Source organism: Sceloporus occidentalis, unplaced genomic scaffold, assembly GCF_023333645.1.
Source record: "Sceloporus occidentalis isolate IW3139 unplaced genomic scaffold, rSceOcc1.0.p SCAF_2, whole genome shotgun sequence".
Lineage (NCBI taxonomy): Eukaryota > Metazoa > Chordata > Lepidosauria > Squamata > Phrynosomatidae > Sceloporus > Sceloporus occidentalis.
In genome coordinates this window covers 206,102,520-206,124,780 of record NW_028316982.1, presented here as the reverse complement: position 1 = coordinate 206,124,780, position 22,261 = coordinate 206,102,520, and the positions used below count along the sequence as shown (strand labels likewise).

Below are 22,261 nucleotides of genomic sequence, written 5' to 3'. Positions count from 1 at the left end.
GCCAGTGTTAGCCAGCATAGGCAATGGTGAATGACGACAGGAGTGTCTTCCAAAGACTTTTGGACAGCCACAGCGATCTGCTCCAAGCTAGATGGATAAATAGTTTGTTTCAGTATAAGTCAGCTCCATGGATTCAATAATTTCTTGGAAGGATGAAAAAACTAGAAGATTTCTGTTGAGGAAATGAAATCATTATACAGTATTGAAAAATCCCTGTTTTTATTCATTTAGAAAGCACATACAGCAATGAATAGGGCAGGAAGAGAGAGATGCAAAACAGATGGCCAATCATTTCAAAAGTGAGAAAGAGAAATTGAGATTTTGAGAGAGAAAGAAAGAGAGAAAGAGAGAGCGACTTCCCAGATCACTAGTAGTCCATCAGTCTTATGTGAGCTCTGAATCTGTCGAACTTTCTCTAGATAAAAAAGGGAAAGCCATACTGATTTTCTGAGAAATAAAATGAATGTCTCTTTCCCCAAAATTTCTCCATTGACAGGCATCAAAGTTTTTTTTTAAATTGCCTTTTGTCTTCTGCTCCTGATTATTCCCCACTGAGAAAGCTGAATGTCTTCAAGCCATAGTTTCTTTTCTTAGCGTCCTCCTCTGATGACAAGTAAGGATACTTGTGAATGACGACCGTCCTTTAGTTCTTGGCCTTTTCTTTAATTTCTTCTGGTGTTTGAGTGAAATTCCAAGTTCCTCCATTATGGCATTGAAAGAAAGACACTGTTAAAAGACAGGAGTGGGGGAGGGTGGAGTTTAAGGTACAACATTTACAAATGATTTCCACTCTATGTTTTATGTGGTTTATACGCGGTTGCTTAATAGCTGTATTGGCAGGTTTCAATGACTGGTTTGGAATCTTCCCACCATCCTTGTGTTATTATGCAGAACTGCTGTGAGTCTGGGAGAAGGCTGAGTGGGGCATTACACAAAAATTATGTCTACAGAAGCATGAAATACCGCTGGACAATAAAGGTAAGCCACAGAAGACATCTATGTGTCTTCAGGCATGGGCATGTGAAAGGTGGAGGACTGATATCAAAACATATATATCTTAAAAATATTAATCAAACCGTCAACTTTGTAGGTTTAAAAGATTTGCAGGCAATAGGGTGCCTGATATATGGGTGAACATGTGTACAATGAACAAGGTCCACTAATCACCCATTCCTGTGTTCTGGTGCTGTGCTTCAATGGATATGGAACAGCTAGGAGCATCCCCACATTGTTTAGCAAAATGCAAGGACATGTTGTTTTCCTCTGATACCAGCATATGGGTGAACTTTCTTTTAACTCCTCCACAAAAGGATGGAAGGACAGCAATCAAACTACACAAGTAGGCTTTACATTTCAGTTAAGCACTATCTTTTAGAGTAAGCTTATATCTTGAACCTGGACTAGGGGCAAGGACTCAGATTTCAATGTGAATCAACCTAATTGGCACTTCACAAACCAATATATAATTTATTTATTATATTTATTTGTATCCTGCTCTTTTCCCAGGACTTGGAATGGGGTTTGCACTTTTCTGAATTTTGTGATGCAGCTCTCCAATTTTTAGAAAGATATCTGAACAAAAACTATTCAAAAGTGGAGTCATGCAAAAGTATATCTCTTAATCAAAACAAAAACCAATTAATGATATGAGAAGTTGTTAGCAAACAAGGCAAATATTAGGAAAAACTGCATGTATATTAAATAATACATATGTTAGAATAATGTGTATGAAGTTGTGTATGAACTTCTATATATACTTTTAAGAGGGAATTCATAGAAACCAAAATTGACAAATCCGTGCATCCTTGCATCCATATCTAAACTTGGATATTAATTACAGAATCATAGAATCATAGAGCTGGAAGAGACCGCACGGGCCATCCAGTCCAACCCCCTGCCATGCAGGAAATCCAAATCATATCACCTCTTAACCTTCTCTTCTCCAGGCTAAACATCCCCAGCTCCCTGAGTCGTTCCTCATAGGGCAAGGTTTCCAGACCTTTCACCATTTTAGTCGCCCTCCTCTGAACACGCTCCAGTTTCTCAATGTCCTTTTTGAATTGTGGTGCCCAGAACTGGAGACAATATTCCAGGTGGGGCCTGACCAGAGCAGAATACATGGCACTATTAGTTCTCTTGATCTAGACACTATACTTTTATTGATACAGCCTAAAATTGCATTGGCCTTTTTAGCTGCTGCATCGCACTGTTGACTCATATTCAACTTGTGGTCTACTTGGACTCCCAGATCCCTTTCACATGTAGTTTCATTCAGCCAGGTGTCCCCCATCCTATATCTGTGCATTTCATTTTTCTGTCCTAAGTGCAGTACCTTACATTTCTGTGTGTTGAATTTCATTTTGTTAGCTTTGGCCCAGCTTTCTAGTCTATTCAGATCATTTTGAATGTTGATCCTGTCCTCTGGAGTATTAGCTATTCCTCCTAATTTGGTGTCATCCGCAAATTTGATAAGTATGTTCCCAATTCTGTCATCCAGGTCATTGATAAAGATGTTGAATAACACTGGGCCCAGGACAGAGCCCTGTGGGACCCCACTGGTCACTTCTCTCCAGGCTGAAAAAGAGCCATTGTTGAGCACCCTTTGTGTTCAGCCGGTCAACCAATTACAGATCCATTTAACAGTTACTTTGTCTAGCCCACATTTTACAAGCTTGTTTGCAAGAATGTCATGGGAAACCTTGTCAAAGGCCTTACTGAAATCAAGATATACTGTATCCACAGCATTCCCTTCATCTACCAAGCTGGTAATTTTATCAAAGAAAGAGATCAGATTTGTCTGGCATGACTTGTTTCTCTGAAACCCATGTTGACTTTTTGTGATTATAGCATTGCCTTCTAGATGTTCACAGATTCTCTGTTTAATGATCTGCTCCAGAATCTTTCCTAGAACTGATGTCAGACTAACTGGATGATAATTGTTGGGATCCTCTTTTTTCCCCTTTTTGAAGATGGGGACAACGTTTGCCCTCCTCCAGTCTGCTGGGATTTCTCCTGTTTTCCAGGAGTTTTCAAATATGATTGCCAATGGCTCCAATATTACATTTGCCAGTTCTTTTAGTACCCTTGGATGTAGTTCATCTGGTCCTGGAGACTTAAATTCATTTAGATTAACAAGGTATTCCTCTACTATCTTTACTTATTCTGTGCTGAAATTCCCCTATTCTGTCCTCTGCTCCATTATCCTCAGGTTGAGCACCCTTTGCCTTTTCTGAGAAGACTGAGGCAAAGAAGGTGTTGAGTAATTCTGCCTTTTCTCTGTTCCCTGTTAGCATTTTGCCATCTTTTCCATGTAGTAGTGGCCCTACCATTTCCTTCTTCCTTTTGCTGCGGACATATCCAAAAAATCCCTTTTTATTCTTTTTAACCTCTCTAGCAAGCCTGAGTTCATTCTGCACTTTAGCTTTTCTGACTTTACCCCTACACATGCCTGCTATTTCTTTGAATTCCTTTTTTGTGATTTCCCCCCTTTTCCATTTCTTATACATGCTCCATTTAAAACTTAGCTCGGTTGAAAGTCATCCATCCTGGTTTCTTGAGACACCTCCGATTTTTCTTTCTCACTGGAACTGTTTGAAATTGTGCCTTCAGTATCTCTCTTTTGAGAAACTCCCATCCGTCCTGAACTCTCTTCCCTTTTAGTATTTCTGACTACGGGATCACCCTCAATACTTCTCTAAGTTTACTGAAATCCGCTCTCCTAAAGTCTAGAATGCATGTCTGACTATGCCTGGCTTCTCCTTTCCATTGTATAACAAACTCCAGGAGAACATGGTCACTTCCACCTAATGATCCCACCACTTGTACCCCATTAACCAAGTCATCCTTGTTGGTTAGGATCAGATCTAAAATAGCTGACCCCCTTCTTGCCTCTTCCACCTTTTGGACCATGAAATTGTCTTCCAGGCAAGTGAGGAATTTGCTAGACCTTGAGGATTTTGCTGAGTTTGACTTCCAGCAAATATCAGGATAGTTGAAGTCGCCCATCACTACTACATCCCTCTTTTCTGACTGTGTGGTCATCTGTTCTAGATATTAGCCAGTTTATTCCTGTTGACATCAACAGAAATACATGTCTTAAATCCAAATAACATATACATCTACATTGCATATTAGACTGCTTTCTTGTTGCTAGATTGTCATCTTTCTTACCCCTTATTGCTCTTGTATCATGCAGTTTTTGGACCAGGAGATTCTGTCTTCAGCCTTGAACACCCCACATTAATACTCCCCCCCCCCCCCAGCATGACCAAGATAAAATGAAACAGGAAAAGGCTTTTACAAAGTATTTTTTCTCATTTAAGTCTGTGTCATGCAATGGGAGATTAGGAAGCAAGACAGATGTTCAGTTACTTTTTTAGAAAGACTGCAGAATTTGTCAGATAGAAGGAAGCTTTTAAGGGAGACCATTTTAAAGAGCTACTTTAAAGGGATTCTATGTCCCAGCCACATAGTCCAACCTAACAGTAATAACATCTATGGAAACCCAGACTCTGTGGTTAAGTGCATATATTGTCAAAGTCATGTACACTTTTCCTGCAAGACAAAAAGTACTAATCTGTTATAATAATAAAAGTACTAATCTGTTTTGCACATTTTGCAAAAAAGAAACTCAAAGGGACACAAAACCCATAATATATTGGGCTTATTTAAGTATATGACAAAATATGCACTCAGCAAACAGGAATTTCACACACATACCCTCCCCCCACACATATATACTTCCATATGGTGCAATGAAAATGCATGCTGTATTTCCCTTGCATTTAAAAAACAAGTTGGAGTATAGTGCATCTATGGGCATTGCTGTGGAGGAACTTGCAGACTGCTTTGAATTACTGCCTATGGCAGGCATTATGCATATAACAGCAGACACCCTTATTTGCTTGCAGGGAAGTGCTGTAGCTCAGTGATAGAGCACATGTTTTGCATGCAAACAGTCCTAGGTTCAATCCCTGGCTTCTCCAGGTACACCTCACTAAGATTCTGTACAAAATCCTAGTGAGTAATTCTATATTAGATTTTATGGTGTATGAACTGGCTGGGGCAAAAGAAAAGAGAGAAACAAGTAAAAAAAGTTGGATAGAATGAAGCAAACTCCTTACTGGGGATGTAGAGGAGAAGTTTCTATTTACTGGGGTGGCTAAGGGTGGAGCACTACAAGACTCTTTGAGAACAATGCTTTCATGAAGTGGCAATGTGAATGAAAACCACGGTATAGTCATGTGGGCAATGCAAGAAGTAATGCTGCACTGAAAGGCCCATGTTGCTGCAATAATAATAATAATAATTATTATTATTATTATTTGCATCCCGCCTCTCCCTGTATTAGATCAAGCTCAAACAGGGCTTAATAACTACCACCATATCATCCTGAACATATCCAATCTCATCTGATTTCAGGAGCCAAGCAAGATTGGCCTGGTTGGGAATGCTGGACTAAAAGGCCCTTGTTGCTATCTCCTGGAAGGGATAGAAAAGCATCCTGCCTAAAACCCCATGGAGCTGTTGCCAGTCAGAGTTGATAATACTTGGCTGGATGGATCAATAGTAGAGATGTAATTATTCACTATGGCCTGTTACAGACTGCCAGAATAAAGCTGCTTTGGGTCTCTTTGGAGATATGCTATTTAAATGACACATGGGTCCTAAGAGTCCAGAGGTCGCACCAAAGCCACACTCCATTCCTAAGCACCGGAGTGCAGCTTTTGGTGCAGCTTCCGGATTCTTAGGACGCATGCATCATTTAAACAGCATACCTCCAAAGAGACCCGAAGCAGCTTTATTTTGGCAGTCTGTAACAGGCCTAAGTTCCCTCTTGAAGGAAGCAATGAACATTTTTGACAACTTCCTTGTCTCTGTGATAAAGTCTTTGAAAATGACACAGTTTTTGAAGCCTGTTTACAATTCAAGACTAATTCTGCACAAAATTTACACTGGAAACATATATATTTTTTTAAAAAATGCAAGAGTAATTTTCATGCAGAAATATTATCTCTTATGAAGAAAAAGCTGGGGTTTTTTTGTACAGAAAATATTGTTTTCTATGCAAATCACCAAAATGCAAATTTTGCACAGAATAACTCCCTAATACATTTCCTGTATTTTGTATTTCCCGCACAGAAAAATCTAGCGTTTTTTAAATTACTAACAACATCCACATGCAAATTTTGTGCAGAATAAGTCCTGGACTGCAGACATCTTCTGAAATACAGGATTCTTCTCATCACCTGCAAAACACATTTTGACAATTTTGGGTGAACATTTTAAAATATTTTTTCCATCCCTAACCAATAGACTGACCTTGCCATTTCGTCCTGTTAACATGGAGCTTTCAGTGCAGCATTATTTCCTGTCTTATCCACATGTTTGCACTATGTTCTCTCTAGTTCTTAACTGAAATACGGTACTGAAAGACTGTGTGGATAGTTTCGTGCCACTGTTTGCATTAAGTGTGCAAAGATTGGATTTTTAAAAAAGTTTCTAAAGTAAAAGAAGTCTTCTCAACCACTTCATACTCTGGTAAGGTAAAAGGAATTTCTTCTGACCCATTTTACACTCAGAAACGTTGCTGAAAGTTCTTCCTCTCCTTGCCAAAGGACTACATGCTAATATTTCAGGGGATAGGGAGGTAGATGTTTCAGAATTACATACTTGCTCCTGAGGAAATAACGAAGGAAAGAAGCTACTGTCTTGGAGAAGAAAGATCAAGACAGGCTGTCTATTGAAGAAATTATATTCTTGATAAGTAAGAAAAGGATGTAAAGTACAGTATATGTGAAAGGCTCTGTGCAAGAGTTTTAAAGAAAATGGAGATGGCAAGATAACAAGAGATATTGAAAGAAAGAAAAATGAAAGAAACTATAGCCTCTGAGTGGTCTGAATGTTTATGCATAGTAAAACATGTTATCAGCGCTGTGATCCAAAGATCATGAGCTGCATATAGAAACAGGCTACTGTGGATGTATCAGTGAATGGAAAAGATGCTTTTTTTAATGCTCCCTCCAACAAAACCATGCTTGCTGGGATTTAGGGACATGCTCTCCAAAAATGTAACTTTTCCAAGGTCTGGGTCTAGTACATAAAAAAATAATAAATTTAGAAATTTGTCTTGAAAGTCCATGCAAAATGCAAGAATATACAAAGAAGTGTCAAAATAATGGACACCCTGGTGCTGCACAGGAAGGTCTCTGCACTGGCTTCCCCAGAAGACCTTGGAGGGTCCCATGCCACAACATGGGGGTGGGGAGGCACTTCCACAAAAGGTTAGGCATAGGATAGGGCATTTTTTTACAGCAGAAAGTACTGTAAGAGGCCTCTTTAGAACAGGGTTTCTTTGTCTTATGGTGGGCCCTGGGGGTATATGACTTCAGCAGGAGCGAAATGGCAGGGCCAGCTGTAGTTTATAACAACAACAACAACAACAACTGTGGAAGCCAGGGAGAGTATAGAAACTCAGTACTGAAGTGTTGATCAGCTGTTGGTAGCACATATCAGACACAAAATGAATACAAACATAATTTGAAATTAAAATTGATTTTCTATTCTGGATTATACTAGGATAAAAATAGAAAATTGCTATGCTGCTCTGTAAGTGAAAGGAATGATAGTCTGTGACATCATTTGAAGAAGGCAACCATTTGCTAAATCCTACGGCAAAACCAAGAAAAGTTAATGTTTTTTGGACTACATCTTCCAGAATCTCTCAGACATCTTAGACACTGACCTAGCTACCTGGGGAATGCAGCTCATAGCATTCCCCATGTAGATAGGTCAATATCCAAGATGGCTGAAGGATTCTGGAAGGTGTAGTCCAATAAAACATTAATTATCCGGGTTTTGCCTTAGGGTTTAACAAAATGATTTATTTCTGGCCTCTGGAGTAAGGTTGCAATTCTAATCATAGGACTGAAACAGGTGTACAAAAAGCACTGCCTTCAGGCCAATCCAGAGCATAGTGTGCAAAGGAAACACAGCCCTGGATTGGCCAAAAGCCACACTGAGGCCTAGCTAATGTGGCTCAAACCTGGCCGCAAAAGGAGCAGTGAAAAACTGCTTCTTGCCAGATGTGCATTCTGGACCGTGGCAGTGGTCAGTCTTGGAACCACGGCATCCAGTCACTGCACACCCGTGCTGCTCAGGCCTCTCCAAGCCACCCATCTGCTTGAGTCCACAGTTTCCTTCAAGTCAGACCAAAGTAAATCCAAAAGAAAGACAATGTACAATGTGGTTTTTTTAAAATGAGACCTAAAAAACAAGTAGATTTGAACACACTCAATTGTTAAATCTCTGACTTTAAAAGTGTTTTAAAGATTTTTTTTTTGTTGAGCTGTTGCAAACATGTTCTGTCAACACTACAAGACAAATTAATTAGAAAAGAGTGGGAAAGAGGTAAATCACATCGCTAGTATTTAAATAGGTCTTACATAGGTCCTAATATCTAGAATTCTGAAAAGAGATTAGAATGCAAAGTCCTAGCTGCTGAACTGGAAAATGGAACCCATGCACACAACACTGAACTGAGGATGTGCTCCCCCATCCAGTAAGAATAAAGACATGGAAAGATGCTTCCATGCATCTTGTGCTCCAAACTACTTCAGGGTATGTCTGTATGCTTTAAACTGAGTTTAGAAGACATCCCAGGATCCATAAGATATTCCAATAAATAATAGCCATCTCTGCAAAAATATATTACATGGTTGACAATTCATGTAATTTAAAAATGAAGAATGTTATATGATTCATAATGTTGTAAGATCAATTTGGAAATAAGATTAATGCCTGATTTACAGTATATAATTATTTCCTGGTGTAGAAATAAAGAATGCAGTTTATTTCCAAACCTTATCTACAGCATTAAAGGTAACGGTAGTTCCTTGACATGAATGTCTAGTCATAACTGACTGTAGGGGGCGGTGCTCAACTCCAATTCTAAGCTGAAGAGCCAGTGTTGTCCAAGGACTGCTCTGGCGGTCCAAAGTGGTACCTATTTATTTATTTGCATGCTTTTGAACTGCTAGGTTGGCAAAAGCTGGGGCTAGTGACAGGAGCTCACCCCATCATGCAGCACCTGGGCCTCAAACTGCCAACTTGCCGATCTTGCAGTTGACAGAGTCAGAATCTTAACCACTTGAACTACTGCATCCACTGGAGCTACAGCATTGCAATATGATAAATATGACTTATTAAAATCTTGACTTCACAGACATTGTACTGTCAGCCAGAAGCATTACTGTCTGTACCCATTGGGTATTTCTGAGAAGCTAATAGGCTCCTGAAGGCTTATGCTTTGAAAAGAAAGAACTGCATTGAATTTTCACTGGGGATAAAAACTAATACCTAAAAGCCTCACTTTCAGGTGTTTGGTGTTCTGAAGGAAAAGCATGATTTTAATTAGTTCCACCTGGATAAGGAATGAAAATGAAAGCAAATTATTCTTACCTGAAAACACTAAATCATACACAAAAATGGTGAGAAGTTATTGACCTCGTTCCAAGTACAGGCAGATGCAACAAAGCATGTAACCACCAGTGATCCAGATCTTGCAATGCAGATTAGAATGGGCATCCCACTCTAGAACTATGGGTGAGATTTGTGTTGCCATCCACACCACAAAACAAATTCATTGTTCCCAGGCCATGTATTCCCAGATGGGGATTCAATCCAATCTGCATGAGCTGTGCCAGACCTGAGGTCTCTTTTACCCTATACATATATAGCACTTTCATACCATTTTAACTGACATTGCTCCATTCCATGGAATCCTAAGATTAGATGTTTTGTGAGATATTTTGAATTCTCTGCCAGAGAGCTCTAGTGCTTCACCAAACTACAAACCCCAAGATTAAGCAGGTTGTAGCCATGACAATTACAGGGGTATCAAAGTGTTCCAATCAAGTAGTGTGGAACAAGACACAGGAAGGGCCTTTTCATAATGTTTCCAAATGAATATCTCTATTGCTAGATTGGAATGACTCTATACTGCTGTAAGAGGAACCTAAGTATCTTCTGTTCTAAGAAGACAATACATTTATTAATCGCGACATACCACTATACTGTGATTTGGATTTATAAGGCACAGTTGTACAAATTCTCAGGACTTTCATAGAATCATAGAGTTGGAAGAGACCGCAAGGGCCATCCGGTCCAACCCCTGCCATGCAGGAAATCCAAATCAAAGCATCCCCGACAGATGGCCATTCAGTCTCCGTTTGAAGACCTCCAAGGAAGGAGACTCCACTACACTCCGAGGAAGTGTGTTCCACTGTCGAACAGCCCTTACTGTCACAAAGTTCTTCCTAATGTTGAGGTGAAATCTCTTTTCCTGCAGCTTGCATCCATTGGTCCAGGTCCTAATCTCGGGAGCAGCAAAAAACAAGCTTGCTCCCTCCTCAATATGACATCCCTTCAAATATTTAAACAGGGCTATCATATCACCTCTTAACCTTCTTTTCTCCAGGCAACTGCTTTAGCTTTTTCTGCCACAGTATTCTGCTCAAAGAGGGATTTGGGTCAGTGGCATCACTAGAGTTGGTGTCACCCAGTGCAGTAACTCATGGTGTCATTCCTCCATGAACCTCCTCCCATACTATACCCATGCAGAATCTTTAGTAATTTTTTTGCACTAATGTTACTCATGAATTACAATTCCTGTATATCACTGAATGTAATGGTAATAGTTATGACATAAATGACTAGCAAAATTAAAATTGTATCTTTAAATTACAGTATCATATACACAACCTAAATGTATTAACATATACATTGTTTCATGTGCTTAAAGTGAAAAAAATGGTAAAATATGTTTTTGAAGAAAATTTTAAAAGTCCTTTTAAATTATTTTTTTTTTAAAAAAAATATATATCCCCAGGTCTCTTCTTTTTCCTCTCACTTTGCCATTTGATATATGGGACTACTGCTAGAAACATGAATCCAGACTTTGCTTGGACACATGGAAAAAAGCAAGCTGAGTAATGCTCTGAATCCCAGTCAAAGCTCTCTAGCCCATTGGAGTCAACTATTTCCCCCAACCCCTAATGTATACTCTTCAAACAGGTTAACTATTCACTGAACACACCTTTTATCTACTGTAACTATACAGTATGAATTGAGGGTTGTGTTCGAATCCCTCGTTCTTCCCGAATTAATTTGCCACAGTCTAACTCCGTAGATAAGGTAGTTCCAGAAGTGGAGTTGGATGGATGAGTTTGCTTGCACTGTAGTCCATAAAAGAAACAAAAGGCCTTGTTGCATGCAAAAAAGAAAAGATGGAAGAAGAAAAAATAAAGATATAAATGATTAACCAATGTAACAAAAAAAAAGGTTTAAGATGAGAATGATATTTAAATCATAGGACATACTTAAGGAAAACATAAACTGTCAAAATATACGTAACAATAAGAGGTACTTTAAAGAAAATGTATATCTGAACTTTATATTAGCATCAACATCTTTTTTTTTAAACTAGCAATTTACATAATGGTTCCCCATTCACATTTTATAATTCCTTTATTCAAATACTGAGAGAAAAGGAGAAAAAGGAGTTGGTAGGAAAATAATCATACTTGGGCTTTTTCATAACAGCTTAAAACAAACACCTTTGGGGGTTTCAGCATCTTCAATAAAGCTCACTCTAACAAGATTCGGCCCAATTATTGTAGATGTACATAATATTTTTTCCAGCTGAATCCTACCCAGATTTCAGGATTTAGTGGTATTATTTAAAAGAGTAATAACAATTGATTACTGATCTGCCAGTGTTGAGTCTGGCAGTGCTGATCAGTGATCAGCACTGATCAAACTGCTAAACGTGTAATTTATTGCAGTTTCCATGTCAAGACGTTAGCCTGGGCGTTTTCAAGACATGAGTAAAAGCCTAGTGCAAATTGTAATCTTGAGAAGAGAAGCCTGTGTATTTTGATTAAATCAAATTGTCCTGATTTAATGCTGTTTTTATTTAAAGCCTTTAAGAGGCATAGAAGACTCCTGATGCTATTGCATTATTGGAGGAAGACTTCTTTTTTCTCCCACGGTTATCAATAATGTGCATATAAATTTTGATACATTGGTAACAATATGGAAAACAAAGAAGGACGTTATTTCAAAATTGCTTATAGAAATTTTCCAGTTTGATAGGAAGGCAAAATCTGCACAGAATTAGTGGCAGAGACTACTACATCACATCACAATACTGAAGCAGAAAATGAGACACCTGCTTATTTTTACACTTTCTCTCATAGAGTATTGGACATAAAATTAATCAATATTATATCAGAGTTCTCCACTTCGGCCCAAAACCCACTGCAGAAAAAATCCAGTTAAAACCACTTTATCTGCCCTGGCTCTGTAGTAGGGAATCCTGGGAATTGTAGTTTGGTGAGACATTTAGCCTTCTCTGTTAGAGAGTTCTAGTGCCACAGTAAACTACAGTTCCTAGGATTCCCTAGCACTGAGCAAGGGCAGTTAAAGTGGTCTCAAACTGGATTATTTCTGCAGTGTGTTTTGGACCTTTGATGATAGGGTGGAGACACATGTACAGATGTAGTTATCCCCTTGTCAGGCCTCTGAAACTTATGTGAAAGTGCATGGAATGTATAAAGCCAGCCACAAGACTGCAGCCAATGGGAACCAAGTGAACCTAGTAACTCCTGTGTAACTTCCATGCACAGAAAGAATGCTCTTCAGGTTGCATTTATAGTATATGATGGTTATTGGAATGGCAGATCAATGACATTATCTTGCAATCCCTTTGGTTATTATTAAATAAAAGGGCATGAAAGAGGGAGTGGACACTAAACAGTCTATTACTTTCATAAACATGACTCAGCAGGAGCACTATATATTTAGGTAGGATTATAAAAGTGGAATTCAATCCAGCAGTTTGATCCTTTCCTCAACTATAAGGCATGCTAAGCCTTGAGCCACAATGAGAATAGGGGTAATCTCAGACTAGAAAAAGCCTTCTTCAGCAGCAGGGGGTGAGGGACATTCTGGTAGCTTTTGTGATGGGCAAACCAGAGGTGCTAATGAAAGCTTCAGCTGAAAATCCATGTTCTTTTATCAGAAGATTCACTGAGAATATTTGTTTGTAGAATGTTTGAGCTTCCTTTATGCAGCCAGCACAAGTACCAGAATAAAGATAAAAAGGATAATGGTCCCTTCTCTATTACACCTTTACAAGCATGAAGGGTTTGCTTTTTGAACGACAACTCCCAGAATTCTTGAGCCTATGGTGAATGGTGGCTGGTGGGGGATTCAGGGAGTTGCAGTCCCAAAGGTAATTTGCTCAATCCTTGCCTTTAGAGTAATGTTTGTTGTTGTTCTGAGCCCTTAAATCAACTCCGACAGATGGCAAACATCTCCTATGGTCTCCCTGGCAAGATTTATTCAGGAGGGGTTCTCCACTGCATTCTTTAAGTCTGAGAGAATTTTCCATGGTCATCCAGTGGGTTTCTATGGCTGAACAGGGATTTGAACCCTGGATTCCTGGAATTCTAGTCCAACACTCAGACCATTACACCACACGGTTTCTCAATCTTAGGCAACCTTTCTGTCCCTCAGGGCCATATAAGTGATGGGTCAGGGGCTGTGCCCGTGCTTGCAGATCAAAAGATGCACATGTGCATAAGCAAATGTAGTCAACATCTTCTTCTCATACTGTTCTCACATACACATCCAACACAATCTTTTCCTTCCCATTTCACCATGCAGGCATTAGGATGTTTAAACCCTGCCTACTTGCATGCTGAAGTCCCTTTATGCCGCCACCAGCAGCAGCCATCTTATGGGTAGGGGAAGATTTAAGTGGGGGAAAGGCATATATGGATGGCTCTTTCTGTCCATCTTCTGCCCTATTTAAATTGTGCCCCAACAGACAGACAAGCAGCTCTTTAGTGAGGCATCAGCATGAATGTGGCAAAGACGGTAGCATGTAAGGAATGCCTTTTCCTGTCAAATTGCCCTTCTGTCAGCTTTCCAAATAGCTGTTTGGAGGACAGAGGGAATGCAACTATACAGGGGCAGACAGCCAGGGAGAAAATGTATGCATCTTCCCCAGCAAAAACATTTGCTGAACAGAACCCTGGGTACTTTCTCTCCTCATTAAGCGCACACCAGACCGTACCATAAAATCTGTATGAGAATTTGTCATAGCCTATTAAAAGGAGAGGAACTCGCCACAGCCTATTCTAAATTTGAGGTTTCCATGGGAGTTTCATCCCAATCCTAGTGACAGCTGGTGGTTTCCATATCAGTGGGCCTCTGAATCTGCTCTAGGCTATTAGAAGTGTTGAACCTATTTGGGGACTATGTTTCAGCACCTTGGATATTTCTTTTAAAATGTGAACTCAAGAGTTGGAGGCGATTCTCTGCTTTGCTGAAATAAAAGCCCAACATGACTGATACTCCAGAGCAATGCCGTCAGGGAATCTGGGTAGCAGTTTGACATCTGCCTGAACAAAGGGAATCTCAATGTGGTGTTCTCCCACTGCATCAGGCAGTTGATCAGAAACAAGCTGACTCATAGTGAATGAATACCATATTCCTAGGAGAACACCATATAAACTTAACACTGCAGTTAGCTACTAACATAGAGAGCTTTTCCTAACATCATGAAGAGTGAGCTATATTAAACAGATGATTTTGGTTGCCATGAAAGGACAGCAAACTGTTGATTGTTGCAAGACTGGATATTTACTCCAGGAAGAGGCTCTTGTAGGATTTTCTGCCTCTAGCTTGGCCAACTTTGGGTACTGTTGAAACAAGTTGAACTGCACCTGCCCCCAAACTTTTTGGAAGATTTCATTTGCTGTTCCATCTCTGGCAGCAAAATGTCTTGGGCTGCTTCCAGAAATTGGCCACATGACTTTCTGACACGCCTCTCCCCAAATTCCCAGAGACCAGAGCTTGTAAAAGTTACTTTTTGGACTAAAATTCCCAGAAACCACCAGCCAGCGTGGCCAATGGCACTGCTAGGAGTTGTAGTCTCAACCGCTCCACATTCTGCTCTTCACAAGATGGGTCTTCTGGCATCTTTTAATTTTAATAAGGGTCATGAAGAGGAAGGAGGTTTTTTGTAGATTTCCCAGATACCATACCCACATAGATCCATCCAAACTTGACCTACCTGTTCAATATCACTGTTTTTCCTTGATTTGTAAATAAATTCTCCAATAGCCACAAAGACAGAGAGAACAAGTCCTGCTGCAAGCACAATGAAGATGCCACCAATGTTCTCCACGCCCAAGGCGCTGGCTTCTTTACTATCCTCCTCAGGACAGCCATTGCCTCGCCACCATTTCTCCTTCATCATGTGCAGCTTGCCTTCCTCTTGTAGCTGGAGGATGGCAATTGTAATTTTATCTCTGTAAGGAGAGCCTGAGGAAAAGGAGAAAGAGTTCTTAGACAAAGATATTTTCCCCCCAGTTCAGACAGAGCATTTTATTCTGACAAGCTTTCAAAAGAACTGATTTTGTTTTAAAAGAAAGGTTTTTGATAGGGTGCTGCACAGCTTTTATTAATTGTTCTCTTCTTAAAATGCTTTTTTAATTTTATGTTTTAAATTGATTTTTATGTTATCAATAGTTTAATTACATTTTAATGTTAACTTTATCAGCCATAATGGTCTTTACATATGTGTAAGTGCTGTAGTTACACCGCTATGCAGTGAATTCCATCTTGACCTTACTAGGAAGCAGCCACTGCAATTGATGTGGGTCTGTTCCCCTGCCACTTGAAAAGTGGTTGACTGCTGTTTCAACACTGTTCCATGAGCAATTTCCATTGCAACAGACAGAAACAGGGCCCTTGCTGCAATTCCTCCTTGTGCCAGAGAATACTTGTGTGATGGAGATGGAAAGGCAGCCAGTTGCTTCCTGAGCAACAGGAAAACAAAACTCATTGAACTGCAGCAGTTGCTTCCTGGTAAAGTAGCTTGGAGGACCTTCATGTTCCCTATGTAGCCCTTAAACTAGGGCCTACATAGATGGCTGTGAATGTGTAACAGTCATGAATGTGTAACTCTAGGTTACACATTTGTAATTGCCATACTGTTATGGCATTCTGGCCATAATGCTTTTAGCTATATTGCTTTTGTTTCAATATGTAAGTTCCCTTACAGATTTGGGGAAAGATATAAATAAGGATGGGGATGATAATGATGATGACAATGATAGGCTATCTTCTTCTCTTGACTTATTTGTACCCATGACTTGACTCTTTAATGCTGGGTAAACAAAGTGTGTCTCTATAAATGTGGTTGGAATTTGGTTTTCAGCGTTCCTCACCATTGGCTATGCTGGCTAATGAGTCAGTCAAGCCAAATCTGGAAAGCCTCAGGTTGCCTAATACTTACCGTATATAGTTTGGGGGAAATACTCCCAGCAGGAGTAGAGAATGTCTTCATTACAAATTCATACATATATTTCCGCACGTATTTCAACTCAGCAAACACAGCAATATAGCTTGAATATTTTCAAGCTATGGATGGTTGAATCTGTGGATAAAGTATCTGTGGATACAGATGACCAACTCTCCATTGGACCACCTATAATTTCACAATATTGTGCAAGCGTTTGAGTTCCCATAATTCTTTTTCTGGGTTAGTTTGCTACTGAGGACTCTCTGTGTTTGTGTGTAATCTAGGCAGACAGAGATATCATGATGTGTTGATAAAGAAACTCAAAAGTCCTTAACTATACGTTTTGGCTTGCTTAAGCAATAGAAAAAGATGGACAACAAGTAACTTCTCACCTATTTGTTATAATTAATTTTCAGCAGCAGAGGGAGTAGGTAATACAAAAATTCAGTGCAAGCATCTGACATGCCCTGGCTTTAACTGCTGAATACCTTTATTTGCACTGTATTGTAAGACACCTTCTGGGAAATCCCTAACAACAGTTGTTTGAAAATCCTAACACTCACTGCTTTCCATGTGCTAGAGATATACTTTGTCAGTCTTCACTCTGATTGTGGCTGTCTTGCAGATTGGTGAGACCTAATGATAGCAATATAGTGATTTACTCATTATTTCAGCCTCCTCTTTTTAAAAAGTACTTTCTGCTGCCCTTCCTGTGAGCCTACTCTGGCAGCGAGAGCCCTCCACCTTCATTACCATGCTTCTCTTTTTCATTAATCATGTGCTCAATGGAGCATATTTTTATGATATTATGTTTTATAATAAAAATGTTTATTTTCCTCTTTTGTGCAGAGACTGTCACTGTCACTTCTAAAACCTTTCTAAAAATGAAACATTATATTCCATGTTTTTATTTCTTGGCACAGAAAGGTAGTCTCAGAGGATATTGTAGCAATACTGTGTATTATTATAGCCCAAAGATGTATTTGGGCTTTATTTGTTTATTTTTTAAAAAACTGTGAAAAACTAAAAAGTAGATGTTACGTTTAACCATGAACTGTGAACTATGCAATATGACTATTTTTCCTTAGAGCTTAAGAAAATTCTAAATCAGCTATTATATTATAAGAACACTGTGAAGGTAAACAGTCGGCCTTCCACATCCACGGATACCCTATCCATGGATTCAATCATCCACAGCTTGAAAATATTCAAAAAATATATAAACTATAAGAAGAAAACCTTGATTTTTGCCATTGTATTTATTGGGACCTGAGCATCCATGGATTTTGGTATCCAGGGTAGCTCCTAGAACCAAACACCAGCAAATTCTAAGGGTCTATTGTACTGCCCACTTGTGAATTTTAGATTTTATTTTGTTCTTGTGGATCAGGGATAGGAACTATTTTAGCTCCTCATATTTTGGGGAACTGCAGCCCCAGCAGTCCTCAACACTGACTAGCTTGGTTCGAACTGTTGGGAGCTGCATTCCAACAACATCTGGCTTGTTTTTGACATCATGGCTACCTTTGGTTTTGCCTTTGTTTTAGTTAGAAAAAACAGTTGCGTAGCTTAGGGTGGAATGTTGCTTTTCATACAGAACTTGAAATATTTTAAATTCCAGAGTAATAGTCCCCCTTATAAACACAAGAGAGAGAGAGAGAGAGAGAGAGAGAGAACTAAAAGGCACTTTAAATATTACACACACATATTTTGGCATAAGAATTTATGGAATATAAGAGAGGGAAGGAATCTGTAACTCTGGAGACATTGTTTCTTTCAGTCCTGGTACATAGCCAATAGTCAGGGTTGATGGGAGGGCTACCATTTCCCCAAGACTGGACTAGATGCTACTTCATCAGATGCATAAGTGTTGATGAAGCCAACTGTAGTCCTAGAATATTTCCACCAGCATAAAATATGTTAACATGCAAGATGCCATAAGCTCTGCCACTTAATGACAAAGATAAGATCACAATGGAAACAGCTTAAATGATGAAGAAAAGCATTCATGCTCTATGAAGCATTCTAACTTTTCTGTTTGCTTTGATTGTGATAGCAAGATTATTGATGCCATCATAAACACATATATGTATCTTTTCAACTCTTTCTTTAAAACTCTATTAATCATACAAGTAACCTCTTACAACTTCACCCCCAGCTGTATTTCTGATGCATACATTCTCCCTCTTTCAGGAACCACCATCTGTTCTAGTTTACTCCTTCATTGTTCTTGCTCTGAAGCACAGAATCTTTAGTATGGCTTTGAAAACTTCACAATGAATCACTCATTGCCGCAGAACTTCTGCATTTTTGTATTTTTTCCTCAGGGATTGGAGCATGTTTTATTGTAAGAAATTAAATGTTCCCAAGAAGACTATTTAAGTAAATTAAATTTTATACACACAAAGAGTTCAGGTAAACTTGAGCTTTTGATTCTAAAAATACTAATATTTAAAGTATACAATATTTTTTTCAAAACATGGAAAAGCTACTTTAGTTACAACTTCCAGGATTCTGTAAACATAGTCTCAATGTAACTTTTCCAAACTTTTGCCTCCTCTTTTTTCCTGAAAGATGACAAACTGACAACTGTATACATCTGATTAAAGTAGTGAATGCCTTTGCATCTCTTAAATACATTAGGGATGGAATTCAACAGTCCTATACCTACCTGGCCAAATAAGCCCAATTGCACTTGAAGGAGACCAAGGAAAATATAGACGAAGTCCCCATTTATTTGATGGGCTAGGGACAGAGGACTGTCAAAAAGTGGAATTGGCTGAAAAGCAGAACCAAGAGTGTAGCCACACTGCAGAAATAAAGCAGTTTAAAACCACTTTAACTACCATGATCCTATCCTACAGAATCCTGGGGTTTGTAGTTTGGTGAGGCACTAGAGCTATCTGACAGACCAGGCTGAATACCTCATCAAACTACAAATCTTATGATTCCTCAGGATGGAGCCATAACAGTTAAAGTGGTGTCAAACTGCAATATTTCTGCAGTGTGGCAGGCCTCTCAATCTTTTTTTAGCTTGCAAATGCAAAACTGAACACTAGATGATGACAAGTCAACTGAGAACCCCCCTCCCCAAATGTTCAACTTTAGCTGAACCAGCAGAGAGAATATCCAGCAAAGGAGAAGCCCTAGTGTACTCTCTAAGGATTAAAGTGGTTCATGAATGCAAAAGCATAGCATGGGATTCTTATTAAGATATATTTGTGGGGATGGGGGTGAAGTCAAATTATTCCCTTCCACAGGCTAGGCTGGTATTACACCACTTCCCAAGAATGGAAAGCTTCTGATCAAAAGTTTCTTATGGAATCCACTGAAGTATGCCAGTCACAAAATATATGTATGCATTTCTTACCAATGGGAGTTCCTACACCATAACCTTTGGAATCAATGAGCCCACCAATCTGAGTGAGATTGCAGTTTCTTTGAGTGACATATTCTATACTTGTGGATTCCATCAGCAGAGCATAGTCGGTGGTGAGCACCCGCTGGATTCCCTCATCATTGTTCTTCACCAATGCTGTCTGCTGCCTGCTGCTCATAAATGCCCACATTTTCTCATATGTTGATATTTTGGATTTCTGTGAAAAGAAACCAGAAACATCAGGGATGGACACTGTACATACACAAGTGCAAAGTATTCTTAGAAAGCCGTAGTTTTTCTTTTGTCTTTCCCCCTTTTTGCAACAAATCCCATCATATTAAAGATAATAACAGAACAATGTAAAAGTTATAATAGTAACAACAACAACAAATTCATACAAAAAGACACCAGAGCAGCTTGGAAAGAGATATCTGTGATCAGCAAATGTCAATCTTAAGTCTTTTAACCTTTGTATCACGAGATGGTATTTGTATGAGTCTTTACGCTACTTAGAAAGCAGATCATTCTAGAATCATCAGTGTGATAAAGGAATAGTCTGCAGACTTCTATGTTCATTGAGAAAATCTATGAAACGTGGACCCTTTTTCATTCAGGAATGAGGAACCTGTGGCCCTCCAGGTGTTCATGAACTATTATTCACATCAACACTATATAGTTATCAGGCTAGCAGATGAATTATGGCAAACCAACAAGAACAAGAAAACCATAAGTTCTGTAGTCTTCATTCAAGGTCTTTTGTGGAGATCTATGCTATTTACATAATGTACAGTGATGTGAATTTATGTTAAGGGACATTCCTCTATTACTCTTGATTGGAAAAGATCATGGAAAAAAGGCTATACTGCCCTGAACCAACCCCCCCCCCCCCAAGATTGGGACCAGTCACCCTCATACATTCACAGATGGGGTGAAAGGATGTCTTTCATATTAGGGCAATGAGATGTTACCTTGATGGTGAACATATACAAGGATCTTTAAACTGACACTTAGCCTTAAGCTGTTCACTGTTTGAACTTTTATCATGTCACTTTCATAATGTTCCCTTAAACAAAACATTGTTTCTGACTGAAATGTCAAGGTAATTTTGTGCGCACAAAGAATACTATTAAAATACTTCCATACCTTATCACATGGCAGCATAGATTTTCACATGACTGTAATCAGGAAAACACAGAAACAACAACATACAGAACAAGCCTTGTTTCAGTTTGCTGAATCTCAGTGCCTATTTTTTACAACAGTGTTGTGAAATGGGTATTTAGGAATAAGAAACTAGAGTTGAGAGTTTCTTAATACTACTATTATTATATTATATATCACTACTGTCAGAACTGAAGCACAACTTAGAACTGATTCACATGACTACTAGGCACATGATGGTGCCTTTCAGAGGGAGAAATTCATGTGGAAACACTGCATGGAAAGGCTTTCTTCTTTTGGTGATCTGTTTTTATTACTGGCAACACGTGATCAGACTTTGCATGCATCACAAATTGGTATAAAGCTCACTCCTATGTGAAGTACCTCCTGTGTGTGAGACTAACTTGTCCCATGGAGAAAATCAATTTATAGCATTTAGTTCATTATAATCCATTATTGTTGGACCTATTATTGGACCTGAGCCTAATTTGAATCTGGCTTATCCAGGGATAACTCCAGCACCAGCCTAATCAATCACATTAATTCTGTGTTCAAAGCATGAATGTACTAGGCACAGCCAAATTCCACAGAACTAAAGCATTTTTCTTTAGAAGGAGATTGCACACCTTAATCAGCTGGTGTAGCCCTTGGAATCTGTGAGGATTAATGCATTCTGCACAGACTTTCATTATTTTCATCCTGGTGATATTTATATGCAATTTGTATCTAAAGGCTTCTAAAGAAAACTGAAATTAAGAAAAGTATTTGGTTTAAATCCAGTTTCTGATCCCAACTAGAATATACCCATTGCAAGTCGACACAATTGGAGTTTGCAAGTGCACACATACACAAATCTTATTAATACACTACTCTAGTTAGAACTAGGAACTGGAAGTAGAATCACAGAGTTGGAAGGGACTATAAGGGCCAACCAGTCCAATCCCCTACCATATAGGAATATACAACTAAATTACTCCCAATAGAGGACTCAGAGACCTCAAAATGTAGGTTTATCACCCTGCAATGTGATCTGTTCCAGTGCTGAACTGCTCTCATCATCACAAAGTTAGGTGTGTTGGAAAATACTGCTCAATGTGACATTCTCTCTACACCCCTTCTCCTACTTGCTATTAAGGCAATGAGGGCTTTAGGGAATACATAGTTTTCCTCTATGTCTCTACCCTATACCATCTCTCTAGAACTTTCTCTATTTGCTCGCTCACTAGCTGTAAAGTATGGCCATCAGTGTGTCCATGTTTTTAAGCAACCACACTATGTGATAAGAGCAACCTCCAGTTGTGTCTGTGGCCACATAAAGGAGATTACCGCATATCGTTCTCAGAACG

General features: G+C 39.1%; 1 protein-coding gene across 9 annotated transcripts in view; it reads right to left on the bottom strand.

Moving 5' to 3' along the window:
• Nucleotides 1-202: 202 nt before the first annotated feature.
• GRIK1 (glutamate ionotropic receptor kainate type subunit 1) overlaps nucleotides 203-22,261 on the bottom strand; it is a 221,483-nt gene continuing 199,424 nt past the window's right edge. For 5 of the 9 annotated variants that reach the window (XM_089512115.1, XM_089512120.1, XM_089512123.1 and 2 more), the window contains 3 exons: nucleotides 19,746-19,971; nucleotides 15,143-15,393; nucleotides 203-726 (listed from right to left, as the gene is read on the bottom strand). In XM_089512115.1, the coding sequence (XP_089368241.1) occupies nucleotides 571-726; nucleotides 15,143-15,393; nucleotides 19,746-19,971 (633 nt within the window). In that variant the 3' untranslated portion in view covers nucleotides 203-570. Of the gene's footprint in view, nucleotides 727-11,095; nucleotides 11,262-15,142; nucleotides 15,394-19,745; nucleotides 19,972-22,261 lie in introns of all 9 variants that reach the window. The other 4 variants (XM_089512116.1, XM_089512121.1, XM_089512117.1 and 1 more) reach the window with 3 other exon arrangements.